Source organism: Gekko japonicus, unplaced genomic scaffold, assembly GCF_001447785.1.
Source record: "Gekko japonicus isolate JY-2015 unplaced genomic scaffold, Gekko_japonicus_V1.1 scaffold240, whole genome shotgun sequence".
NCBI lineage: Eukaryota > Metazoa > Chordata > Lepidosauria > Squamata > Gekkonidae > Gekko > Gekko japonicus.
Genome location: NW_015164672.1, coordinates 1251672 through 1264555, shown reverse-complemented (window position 1 = coordinate 1264555; position 12884 = coordinate 1251672). Strand labels below are relative to the sequence as shown.

Below are 12884 nucleotides of genomic sequence, written 5' to 3'. Positions count from 1 at the left end.
AAATTCTGCACGCTGGGAATTCGCTTTTTGGACGGCAGCGGCGTTTGGCTAGTCCCGTGCACAGGGTTTGAGCTTTGGAGTGCGAATGAGGAGCGCTATGGAGTCTAAAGGATAGTTACTATATTCTGAAAAGCGAAAAAGAGGACTTTGTTCCCGATCTACTAATTCAAACAAGTGATCACGATGACAAATCTCATTTTAAATACCCCTGCTATTTAAGCTGTGATTATCGCTACTAACTAGGAACATTCCTAACTTTCCAACCCCAAAAGGGGATATTTTCATCAGTTTCTTTTTAAAAGACCCAAAGAGGATGGACACCAAAAAAAGAGGACATGGCCTCTGAAGACATCTGGTAACACTACCAAAGGAGGAATTTGTGGAGTAGTGATCTAATATACACTGTTGCCGCCTTGATCCAATCTCAGCTTCACTTCCGCATCTTAAATCTCACTGGTCCTTCCTGACGCTTCCACACACACCCCTGTATGTAAGGCTTGAAGAAATTTTGTTTCAGTTTATCTGAGGAAGTGTGCTTGCACACGAAAGCTTGCACCTTAAATAAAACTTTGCTGGTCTTAAAGGTGCCATTGGACTCAAACTTTATTCTGTTTAGAGGAGATGTTTCTTCTTCCTTTCATCCGGAAACGGGTTTAATGCGCCGTAATATTGCCCTCTAGTGGAACGTTCCTTAAGTGAAATTCTCACAACAGCTTCCCATGTGGAAGCGAGGAGCCCTGGATCGCCCTAAAACGTGCAGTTCTAACAGAATCACTATAGAGTTCCAAAATTCTGCATTAATGCTGTCAGACCCCTCCTCTTCTTTATGAAGACAACACTGACCTTGTTGCAAGGGGGCAGGAATCCAACAATTCTGACTTAGATGCCACCACTAACTGTAGGGGAAGTAAGGATTGATTCAGGGGTCTTTGTAGAACAAGAGCTAGGGGAACTCATTAGCATAACTCATTAGCATATACCACACCCCCTGACATCACCGGAAGCGTGTCATAAGGCCACACCCCCTGGCATCACCGGAAGTGTGTCATAAGGCCACACACCCCGTGAAGGCCCTCCCTGGCCCCAGGCAGGCAGGGGTGGGGAGAGGCGGGGAGGAAGCAACTTACCCTCCCTCTTCTCCTGCCTCCTCCTGGCTGAATGAGGGTCGGAAGCGGGGTGGCCGGAAGCAGGGGGCGGGGCTTCGTCATGTGCCCCACCCCCCGTGCCTCACCCGGGGGAAACTGTGATCCCCCGCGATCCCCCCCGAAATGACCTCTGGATTGTTTCCTTGGCTTTGAAATTTCACAGGCAAGCACGCACCATGTAGCAGAAGCAAAATGCCATTTGTGCAGGATGGTGTGTGTGCCAACGGTGTATGGTGGCGGCACGCTGGGAAGGGAGCTCAGTTATAGGGATCAAGCACAGAACAAAACAAAGACTGACTTCAGCAGAGTTGCCCGGAGGAGGGGGAAAGTTAGAACTGGGGCTTCTGATAGGTGCATGGAGGAAGGGCAAGGGGGATCTAGGGTTGCCAGCCCCGGGTTAGGAAATACCTGGAGATTTTGGGGGTGGAGCCTGAAGAGGGCAGTGTTTGGGGAGGGGAAGGATTTCAATGGGGTATGATGCCATTGAGTATACCTTCCAAAGGGAACATTTTCTCCAGGGGAACTGATCTCGGTCACCTGGAGATGAGTTGTAATAGCAGGAGATCTCTAACCCCCACCTGGAGGTTGGCAACCCTAGGGGGATCAGAGGCCTGACACTCCTTGTAATGTATCCAGTCCAGACCGCGTGGTCGGCTTGGGCTCCATGTGGTCAGACCCAAACGTCGAGCTTCGCTCCAAGAGACAATGGACTATGCGGATCCTAGCCCGCTCCAATCAGGGGGCTAGGTTCCCGGCCGAGAGCCTATGGGACTCTCGGCCACTGTAAATAACCTATTAGGTAGTAGGAGTGTGTTTTGGGTGGCGATTTCTCGGGGGATATAAGCCGGCCTGCAAGCCGGCCCAGGTCGTCTTGTTCCTGATCGAATAAAGTACGCTTTGCTGAAATCACTCTCCGTCTGCGTACTTTTCACTCCTCCAATCAGAGAAGGCAGAGAGGGATTACAGGTGGATCGGTCATGCCTCTTTTGCATCTAAATTAAAAAACTGGCTGAGAAGAATCTGATTGGCCTGTTTGAGAGCCAGTTAGGTGTAGTGGTTAAGTGCACGGACTCTAATCTGGGAGAACTGGTTTGATTCCCCACTCTTCCACTTGCAGCTGCTGGATGACCTTGGCAAGCCATGGTTCTGTCAGAGCTGTTCTTGAAAGAGCAGTTCTCAGGAGAGCTCTCTTAGCCCCACCTACCTCACAGGGTGTCTGTTGTGGGGAGGGGGAGGGAAAGGAGATTGTAAGCCCCTCTGAGACTCCTTTGGGTAGTGAAGGGCGGGGTATAAATCCAATCTCTTCTTCTTCTTTTTCTTCTGAATGAGAGCTGGTGTGAAGAAACCTTGGGTATGATGGGGCAGCTGTGTAGCCTTGATTCTGTCAAAATACGCAATACAATTTGCCATGGCGCCTTGGTTGTGCTGGGTTGTGCTGCTCTCTAGACCTCTCCTGAAGGTTCTGCATATCTTATGTAGGGGTCTCCATGGGCACTATGGTGCCTGCCAGTACCTTTCCGGGTGCCCACCAAGTGTTTTTAGAACGCGGATGTAGCCAGGTATGACTTTTGCCTGGCAGAGCGTCTCACTGGCCATTGGACATTTGATTGGCTGTGTGGATTTTTTAAAATGTTGTTTTGGCAGCAGCTGCCACCACAGCACAAGGATCTTTGCTATGAGACTGAAGGTGAACTACAACAGTTCTGCTTCGGCGGAAGGGCGGGATAAAAGTCGAATAAATAAATAAAAATAAACAGCCATTGTATGGCTGGCTCCACTCAGAAGCCATTTTGTGGCAGCCATTTTGTGGCTGCAACCCACCACCCTGTGACTGAATTACAGCGGAGCTCACAGGCTCAGAAAAATTGGAGAGCCCTGCCTTAGCTCCTTCCTTGATGGGCCAGCCATTGCCTCAGGGGCTCGGAGTCAGCCACCTTGAGTGGCTTGTCCCAGCCTCACATTCCTTTCACTAGCCAACCTCCATTTTGCCGAGACATTCTGTCAAGTCCAGCAGACTATTCTGGACCCGGTGAAGCCTGTCTGGCCAGGTGTTGAGCATCGGGCCATCCCCTTTCGCTGTTCTAGTTGGTTGTGGCATTTTGTCATTGTACTGTTGCCCTTCAAACGTATTTGTGACTGGCCATAAAACCTTCAAGTTGAAAGGCAGAGGTTTTAAATCTCATGAAGTCAATCATGTGTGTCTGAGCAAAGATCAGGATCTGGGTGTTTCATGGGGGCACTGCTGCAAACTAGCAACTGTACCACACTGCTCCAAAGTGCGGCTGACTGGATTTGAATATAGCTCCGAACTGTGGATCAAACAACCTGGTGAGCTTCACCACTGAAGGTGGATCCAGAGCAGTGTTCCCTCTAAGCTGAGTTAGTGTGAGCTAGCTTACAGTTTTTCACCCTCCAGCTCACACATTGTTGTCTTCACTCAGGAAGGATGGCTCCAGTCCAGGGCAAACTAATTTATGCAGTAGCCAAATCACCTGCCTGCTCACAACTTTAATGCTGGTAGCTCACAAAGTTGAATTTTTGCTCACAGGACTCCACAGCTTAGAGGGAACATTGATCCAGAGTCTCCTCCCGTTGATCAGTAGCACCTCACTGCCTCACCAACTGCTTGATTAGCAAAAGTTATTAATCGATTAAACTAGGGTTCTCTTCCGGAACACAACAAGCTGAGATATGCTTTGTTCTCATTGAATGCAACTCTCAAGCACATCTCCACAGGAGCACAGATTCTTTTATTATTTTTGCATCATCATCATGAAGTTCAACTCTCGTGAGCAAAAGGTACAAAACCAACAAGGGACAGAAGTGAATCCGTCTTCTTTCTTCAGGAAGCCCTGGGGCTACTGTCCCCTGGAAATGGAAGGAGAAAAATATTAACTTTCATAACGAGCCTGAAGATCTGGCATCATCACACTGGGGACATCTAGGGAGACGCTCTACTTTTTGGGCAAAACTCTATAGGAAACTTGACCTCAAATCTGACCTCAAGCCATAGAGTTTTGCTCAGAAAGCAGAGCGTCACCCCCTGTGTCCCCGGCGGGATGATGTCACCCACAAGCGATGTCATCACGTCAGAGAAGCACTTCCGGTTTACCCAGAGGTTGGGCGGGGGAGTGTGCATTTGCAGATGGGACTTCCCCTGCAGGGCCAGCTGGCCGGCGTCAGGAAGGAGCCTGCCTAATTGGGGGATCTCCCCCACTGGGTGCCCATGTCTGGAAGTCATGACGACCTCTGGCAACTCCTACTGGGGCATGGAGGACATTCAGAGAAGCGGCTTGATAGCTTGCCTTTGCCTCCCGACCCTGGTATTCTTTGCCAGGGTCGGCCGTGATTAGCTTCTGAGACCTGATGAGATCGGGCTTGCCTGGGCTATCCAGGTCAGGGCCATGCTGTCTACTCTGAGTGGCAGCTGCTCTCCAGGGTTTTGAGTCATTCACGTCTCCTCCTATCTGATCCTGGAGATGCCAGGGACTGAACCAGGGACATTCTGTATGCAAAGCAGGTGCACTTTGACTGAGCCACAGCACCACTACAGCCTTCTGTGATGCTTTGGACTGGGCATTCTGCTCTCAATCCTTGCATACTATGCTTATTCATTACATCTGTATCCAACAGAGCCGAAACCAACCCTCCATCTAATTCTCCTCGAAATGATTCTGTGATTTCCCCCCCTTTTAACAACTACACACACACTCACACGCACTGTGAATTTTTGTCATGGTAAAAAAGGTAAAGGTAAAGGTTCCCTTGCTCGAAAGCCAGTCGAATCCGACTCTAGGGTTGCGGTGCTCATCTCCGTTTCAAAGCCGAAGAGCCAGCGCTGTCCGAAGACGTTTCCGTGGTGATGTGGCCGGCATGACTAAACACCAAGGCGCACAGAACGCTGTGACCTTCCCACTGAAGTGGTACCTATTTATCTACTTGCAATTTCTTGCTTTCGAACTGCTAGGTTGGCAGGAGCTGGAACTAGAGACGGGAGGGTTGTTAACCTCCAACTGGAGGTGGGGATGTCCCAGAATTACAACAGATCTCCGGGTGACTAAGTTCAATTCCCCTGAAAATGGCTGCTATTCACCACTGGCAATCCAATAGTTCTAGCTCTTTTTAGCATCATGCGCCACTCGATGGCAAGATAGACTTGTTTGTAAAGACTTGTAAGGCAAGTAAGGCCATTGCCTACTTCTGCGTCATGCCCTGGTATTCCTTGGAGGTCACTCATCCAAATACTAGCCAGGGTTAACCTTGCTTGGCTTCGAAGATCTGATGAGATCAGGCTAGCCTGGGCTATCCAGCTCAGGGCTGGCAATCCAATAAGTTTGCAAGAACAGTAACATTTGACAGTGGGTTGGACCGTACCAAGTTTTCTGCTGGCAATCCAATGAGTTTGCAAGAACAGTAACATTTGGCAATGGGTTAGACCATACCAGGTTTTCTGCTTGCGTTGGAGGGCAGCCATTTAGCCCCCTACCCCAGAGGCAATGTTGAGGATTGTGGGGCCTGCAGGGGCACAACCCCCACATGGGGTGGAGCTGTAGCGAGGAGGAAAATCAGGCCATATGGTACCGCCTCCCTTTTGCTCCCGTGGAAAAGCTGGTAGGATCCATCCCAGTATCTGAGAGCAGCCAACACAGCTAGCAGTCAATGTAGCAGGATTACAGCAATCCATGCTTCATCTCTCAGACGATTTGCTGCTTCATTAGCACCTCTAAAAGGCTGCCGCTCCTGTGTGACCACTTGGGTTGCCTGCACAATCTGACCAGCCCTGAGGGGAAAGGGGAAACGAATAAGAGCGATTCACTCACATTGGCCTGCAGAGGTCAGCAGAAATCAGCCAGTCCAGAAATTCCTCCTTCAAAATGTCCTTCCACTGATCAAAACCATTCGGCAGAATAAGGCTGTAAGAGAGATACTGTGACACTGCAGGGGTCAGTGAGATAGCATAGACTGAAAGGAGGGGAATGGAAAGATGTGAAAATACGATTGTACAGGTGGAGTTGGAAGAAAACACAGGAGCCCGCTTGCCTAGGCAACGAAACACTTAGCGAGAGGGTCCCTAGGCATTGGAGAATTTATTTTTGGTTAGATATTTACACACTGCTTTTCTCCACAGTGGGATCCCGGATCCGCTTGCATTGCTCACCCCTCTGCCATTTTATTCTGACACCCACCAGCATGTGTGGTAGGTCAAGCTGAAAGAGAATAACCAAAGTCGCCCAGCGAGCTTCCATGGCAGAGTTGACCTGGGCCACCTGATCACAATACTGTGCCAACCTTTCCAGTCTCATAGGTTTGTGTGAAACAATAAAAGGGTCCAAAGCAGATTTGGGGTCCATCTGCTGTACCCTGGTGCAAATTGTCATAGGCGATCTCTCTGTTCCAGCAAACCTGGAAATATGTTTCAGCGTATGGATCTGTCCTATCTGATTCCCCCAAGCTTACCAAGTGAAAAAACTGGCTGGATACACCCCACAAGAAGATATTGACACTGCCTGATGTTATTATTTTTTGTGGGGGGAGGGGGTCAGTTATGGCATTGCCTCTGTGCCTGCCCCAACCTGCAGAGCTGCCTGTGGTCACAGGGGTGCAAGCAAAAATTTAGCCTCCTTCCATCGTATCTTGTCTTGTCCTCTATCTGCAGCGCTGCTTGCCTGTATATCAGCGTGTGCAAGCAAATTTGCTATTGTGCCAGCCAGGCACAGCATCAGATAATAGACTATGAAGCCTACGGAAGCCATTGTGCATACGTAGAATCAAAGCAGTCACTTTTCGAGGCTGGGCGTCAGGTGATTAATTAACAATGTAATTAATCGAAGCTAAACATGTGGGATTGGATCAAGCCAGGTTTTTGCTCTATTTCACCTAATTCCTTTCCTTATTAGAGCTCTTGTTCCACTAGGGACGCCAGCCTCTAGGGGGGACCTGGGGATCCCCTGGAATTACAGCTCATCTCCAGACTACACATATCAGTTCCCCTGGAGAAAATGGATGCCTTGGACTTGGAGGGGGTGTACTTTATGGCAGGGCTTTTTTTGGTAGAAAAAGCCCAGCAGGAACTCATTAGCATAATAGGCCACACCCAACAGCAGGAACTCATTAGCATATTAGACCACACCCCCATGCCTTCCCTTGGCTTGCCTGGGCGCCCCGCGGCTGTGAGGAGCCCGGGCAAGCTAGCCCTTGGAGGGGAGGGGAGGCAGTTTAAACTGCCTTCCCTTGGCTTGGGTGTAGTGGGTGTGGCCAACTCTGAAGCCAGCAGGAACTCCGTTCCTGTGCGTTCCTGTCCAAAAATAGCCCTGCTTTATGGCATTGTATCCCGCTGAGGTCCCTGTCCTCCCAAGGCTCCATCTACAAGTCTCCAGGAGTTTCCCAACCTGAATCTGGCAACCCTAACCCCTCTAATCCCCCAACGGTGGCCAGGGAGGACTTAGCAACCCTGTGTCCCTCTTTTTTGTCCATTCAGGTCCCAGGATCCCCAGCACCTTTGGGTGATCAAAAAGGGACCTCTCCTTTTTTTCACTAGTTCAAATCTCTTTAATGGCAAGAGCTGTATAACTCCGCAGGTGGAAAAGGTTCCTGTCAGTTACATTATCTTCTCAGTGTCTTCCTTTCCCCTGACCCCCATGAGCTTTAAGCCAGCTAGCAAGGCATCAGAATAACAAGATCAGAAGATTTTCAAAGGCCCCGGTCACATGGGAGGTTCTGGCCCGGAAGAGGGACAGATCGGGGACGCAGAAAACAGGCACGATCCCACCGCAACATCTAGGAATCGGCGCACACCCGTTCCTGATCCATCCCTTCAGAACGAAAATGCAGTGCAAAAAAAGAACCTACTAACTGGTAGGACTTACCTGAAGCACCGCAGCAAGCGTGGCCGTGAGATCGCCGGCGCGCTCGTCTGCAGGAGCAATCGAGGCTCCCGGCCGAACTTTGCACGCGCAGTTCGGCTGATCCCGCCGCCGTGTGTCTCTTTTGGTGCGGATTTGAAAAGCCGCACTTTGGCCGTACCCCCCCCCCCCCGTGTGGCAGGGGCCAAATATTATCAATTTTGGTAATTTTGCAATTCAGTTTATTTGTAACCATGCTATGAACGAGCAAGGTAGTTTTGGACTGGCTTTCATTTAGCTAAGACTTGAATGCACATTCCTATTAATTAGTTTGTATCTGTGAGTTTCTGACTGTCAAACCATGAAAGTGTGGGGAATTATGACTAAATGCTGAGATTTGAAGAAGGGTGCTTGCACACGAAAGCTTATGACCTTGAATAAAATTTTGTTGGCCTTAAAGGTGCCACTGGACTCGAACTTTGTTCTGCTGAGATGTAGCCTAATTTCACAGACCAGTAATTCCATTGCTCTCACCTTTGTTGCAGAAGGCAAATAAAGAAATCCTTTGCTTCCTGAGATCTAGCTTCAGTTCCTTGAAAGTGTGTATTTAATGCTGGGGATTCAACTTCTCTCTTGGATGGGTCAAGGCTGTTACTGGAGGAGAAATGTACGGGAGAGTAAAACTCCAGGATTCCAACAGACAGCACTAAATGTTTCAGCTGTTAAATCCATCTCTTTACTTTTCTTGAGTCTAGATGAACATGTTACTGTTTCAAATGTTTTAGGTAAAGGTAAAGGTTCCCTTGCTCGAAAACCAGTCGAATCCGACTCTAGGGTTGTGGTGCTCATCTCCGTTTCAAAGCCGAAGAGCCAGCGCTGTCCGAAGACGTTCCCGTGGTCATGTGGCCGGCATGAATAAACACCAAGGCGCACGGAACACTGTTACCTTCCCACCAAAGTGGTACCTATTTATCTACTTGCAATGTCTTGCTTTTGAACTGCTAGGTTGGCAGGAGCTGGAACTAGAGATGGGAGCTCACTCCATCATGCGGCACACTTGGGTCTCGAACTGCTGAACTACTGACCTTCCACAGCCTGCAGTTCAGCGTCTTAACCACTTGAGCTACCGCAGCTCCTCACATGTTTTACTTGACAGTAAATCAGATATGCCCTGGCTGACTCAGGCTACAGACAGACAGCATGATAAAACATAGCTTGATCAAGCCCCAATTAGTTGTGATGTCTGAATTCAGACAATGAAAGATAAAACAAGAATCTTTAGGTTGGCACCAAAGTGAGACTTACTCCATCTTGTTTTCTCTTCTGGTCAAGAGCCACTCCACAAAATTCTTCTTCAGCATGTTGTCCAGAGTTCGACTGTAATCGCTTGCTAACGTCCCCTCGGAATACCGTCTCTGGAGGATCTTTGTGTTTGCCCTGGCAGCGGAGGGGAAACGTGACCGCACAGCACAAGAAGATGGGAAATTCCCTTGTCCCTAGCTCTTCAACAGCTGGTAAGATCCAACCGGTTTTTCTACCGGTGAACACCCAAAAAGGTGCTGCAGACAATGCTCCCTCTAAGCTGTGGAGCCTTGTGAGCAAAAATTCTACTTTGTGAGCGACGGGCATTAAAGTTGTGAGCGAGCGATTTGGCCACTGCAGAAATTAGTTTGCTCTCGAGCCATCCTTCTTGAGCCGAGACAAAAATCTGTGAGCTGGAGGCTAAAAAACTGTGAGCTGGCTCACAGTAACTCAGCTTAGAGGGAACACTGGCTGCAGATCATGGAACCTCTCTGTGACAAAAGCCATGTGGGAAAAAGGCTGTGGTAAGGAGGAAGACTGGGTGACTTTGAGTGAAAAAGCTGGATGGATCCAACTCATAATTTCTATAGAACCAATATGTCGATTCTTCTCAAATGTAGTCATACTTCTAAATGAAATGCCAGTATATCTTCCTGATATTAAAAGGCATTCACTTATGGAACAATTAGATGTAGAACAGTGACCAGAAATATACAAAGAGAGGTTGCCACCTACTACAGGTATTACACTAGCTTAATAAAACACAGGCTGGTGCTTGCAGCCACAAAATCGCTGCTGCGGGAAGCAGAGCCACACGCATTTTAAATATACACTGGAAAAGAGTGTGAGAGAAGGAACAAGCACCATGGTGGCAGCTGCCACTGCAGCAATGGATATCCATTGGCCAATGAGAAGCCTGCTGGGCAAGAGCCCCATCTGGTCCTGCCCAGTTCCCAAAAGCACTTCATGGGCACCAAGAAAGGGGTTGGTGGGTGCCATGGTGCCCATAGGCACCACGTTGGGGACCTTAGTCTCCATAGCATTTTTTTAACTTACCCAATTTGGTGTAGTGGTTAAGAGCGCGGACTCTTAATCTGGGAGAACTGGGTTTGATCCCCCACTCCTCCACATGCAGCTGCTGGTGTGACCTTGGGTCAGTCACAAGTTCACTCAGAGCTGTTCTCTCAAGGGCAGTTGTCTCAGAGCTCTCTCAGCCCCACCTACCTCACAGGGTGTCTGTTGTGGAGAGGGGAGGGGAACGGAGATTGTAAGTTGCTCTGAGACTCCAAGTGAAGGGTGGGGCATAAATCCAACCTCCTCCTCCTCTTCTCCTCCTCCTCTCCTCCTCCTCCTTCTCACCTGCACTTGGCCTTCCGCCAGGTGTGTGGCTCCACTTCCTGAGGCAGCCATTTTGTGTTTGCACCCACCACCCTGTCTCAGAATTCAAAAGGTGGCCACAGGCCCGAAAGGTTTAGGGACCCCTGCTATAGCTCCTTCCAGCCCAAGGAAAGATAGCTCCCAAGGTCATGACATCTGGGTGGAGGAACAACCATGTAGGTTGGTGGGCTGGAGAGAGGAATGACCACTGTCCCCTTTTGTCAGTGGAGCTGCACTTGAGGAATAGTTAAGAGGGGACATTTCACCACTCTGTCCCTTTTCACTCCACCCTTCTCAGCCCACACAACTATTCCTCCACGTGAGTCCCATATAGATGTTTCCAGAGGTGAAAAGAGGCTACAGGAACAGAGAGGATCAAAACCCCAGTGTGGAAAGCGACTAAAGTCTCTAAGGCAGGGGTGTCAAACATGTGGCCTGGGGATCGGATCAGGCCCTCGGAGAGCTTCTATCAAGGCTCGCAGTGGAACTGGCTGTCTTCTGCTTCTTCTTCCAGTTCTGCTGCTGCTGCGTCATTGTAGGTTTGCAGCTTACAGATACACACCTGAACAGCATACTCAAGATTGCAACAGCAAAGACATTTTGATGTAATAATTCAGGGCAAGAGGTGTCAGTTATCAGACACTGTTAAATACACAAAATATTGCAAGAGTGCTGATGTTTTAAGAGTGTTTTTAAGTTAAAAAAACCCCTTTGCGTTTGTGTTCTTTATAAAGTTTATATCTCTGCTACCTGGCATTACATTTTATGACACACATGGCCCGGCCCAACAAGGTCTCATTTATGTCAGATCCGGCCCTCATAACAAATGAGTTCGACACACCCCTGCTCTAAGGCAACAATTGTTACCCTCACTGTGAGCAAAAACCAATACGGGGCAAATTCTGCCACCTATTTCCAGTTCCAACCTGTGGCAGCTGTTTCACTTTGGGTGGAACAGGAAAAAGGCAGTGACAGTGGGGGGTGGGAGTCTACAGGACTGGGGTGCTACAAAGATAGGTACAAGCTGAATTCAAGGTTTCAAAGTTCATTAATGCCACCCAATCCCACAGAAGCAGCTAGAAAACACGGCTTGTTTTCGATCAAGGTGGGTAGCCGTGTTAGTCTGTCTGTGGCAGTAGAAAAGAGCAAGAGTCCAGGAGCACCTTAAAGACTAACAACATTTGTGGCAGGGGAGGAGCTTCCGTGAGTCACGGCTCACTTCTTCAGATCTGTCTGTCTTCACTTCACTGTCCAATATACAGGACCGATGGACTCACATTCTAGCTGTATCTGAAGAAGTGAGCAGTGACTTATGAAAGCTCATCACCCGCCTGCCACAAATTTTGCTGGTCTTTAAGGTGCTCCTGGACCCTTGCTCTTTTCTAGCGTAAAACAAGACCATGGGTTTTGTTTTGACAGAGGTTAGCAAGAGAGCATTAGACAGGATGCGGAAAAATCCTGCATTCTTTTTGCTGGATCGTGGGCTTACCTGGTGCCGTTTTCCTCCATCAGCACAACACTGAGCGAGACCAGGAGGAGGGAGACCACTTGGAAAGGCATCCTGTTCCCGGCTTTAGTTCTGCGACTGAAACGCAGCATGTAGCGTGCAAATTTATAGAACGAGCGTTGGGGATCGGGGAACCTGCGTGGACACAAACCATGTGAGATGAAGCCTGTAATAAGGCGAGGAGTTGGGAGAGAATGAATGAAAAAGCTGGCTGGATAGAGCATAAGAAGAGCCCTCCTGGATCAGACCAGTGGGCCGTCTAGTCCAGCATCCTGTTTTACGTAGTCATCAACCAATTGCCTTGGAGGGTCAACAGATAGGGCAGGGGTCCCCAGTGTCGTGCCCATAGGCACTAAGGTGCCCGCTGACACCTTTTCTGGCACCCCCCCAAGAGTTTTTAAGGAAGTAGGTAGGCCAGGTAGGGCTTTTGCCCAACAAGGCTTCTGATTTACCATTGGAGATCTCAATGTCTGTGCAGATTTTTTAAAATGTAGCTTTGGCAGCAGCTGCCACCTCAACACAAGGATCTTCGCTGTGTGACTGAAGTTAAGCTGTGGCCATCATTTTGTGGCTGGCTCCGCCTCCTGAGGCAGCCATTCTGCGGCAGCCATTTTGTTGCTGCGCGCACCACGCCCTGTCAGAATTCCAAATGTGCCTGGAGGCTCAGAAAGGTTAGGGACCCCTTAAATAAGGCACGGAGGCCAGTCAGAG

General features: G+C 49.2%; 1 protein-coding gene across 1 annotated transcript in view; it reads right to left on the bottom strand.

Annotated features, from left to right (window-relative positions):
• Positions 1-3912: 3912 nt before the first annotated feature.
• The window catches only part of GIP (gastric inhibitory polypeptide), a 29412-nt gene continuing 20440 nt past the window's right edge, over positions 3913-12884 (bottom strand). The window contains exons 2-6 of the mRNA XM_015409213.1: positions 12156-12308; positions 9293-9424; positions 8522-8641; positions 5966-6058; positions 3913-4013 (exon numbers count right to left, since the gene is read on the bottom strand). Coding sequence (XP_015264699.1) covers positions 4004-4013; positions 5966-6058; positions 8522-8641; positions 9293-9424; positions 12156-12308 — 508 coding nt within the window. The 3' untranslated portion in view covers positions 3913-4003. The remainder of the gene's footprint in view (positions 4014-5965; positions 6059-8521; positions 8642-9292; positions 9425-12155; positions 12309-12884) is intronic.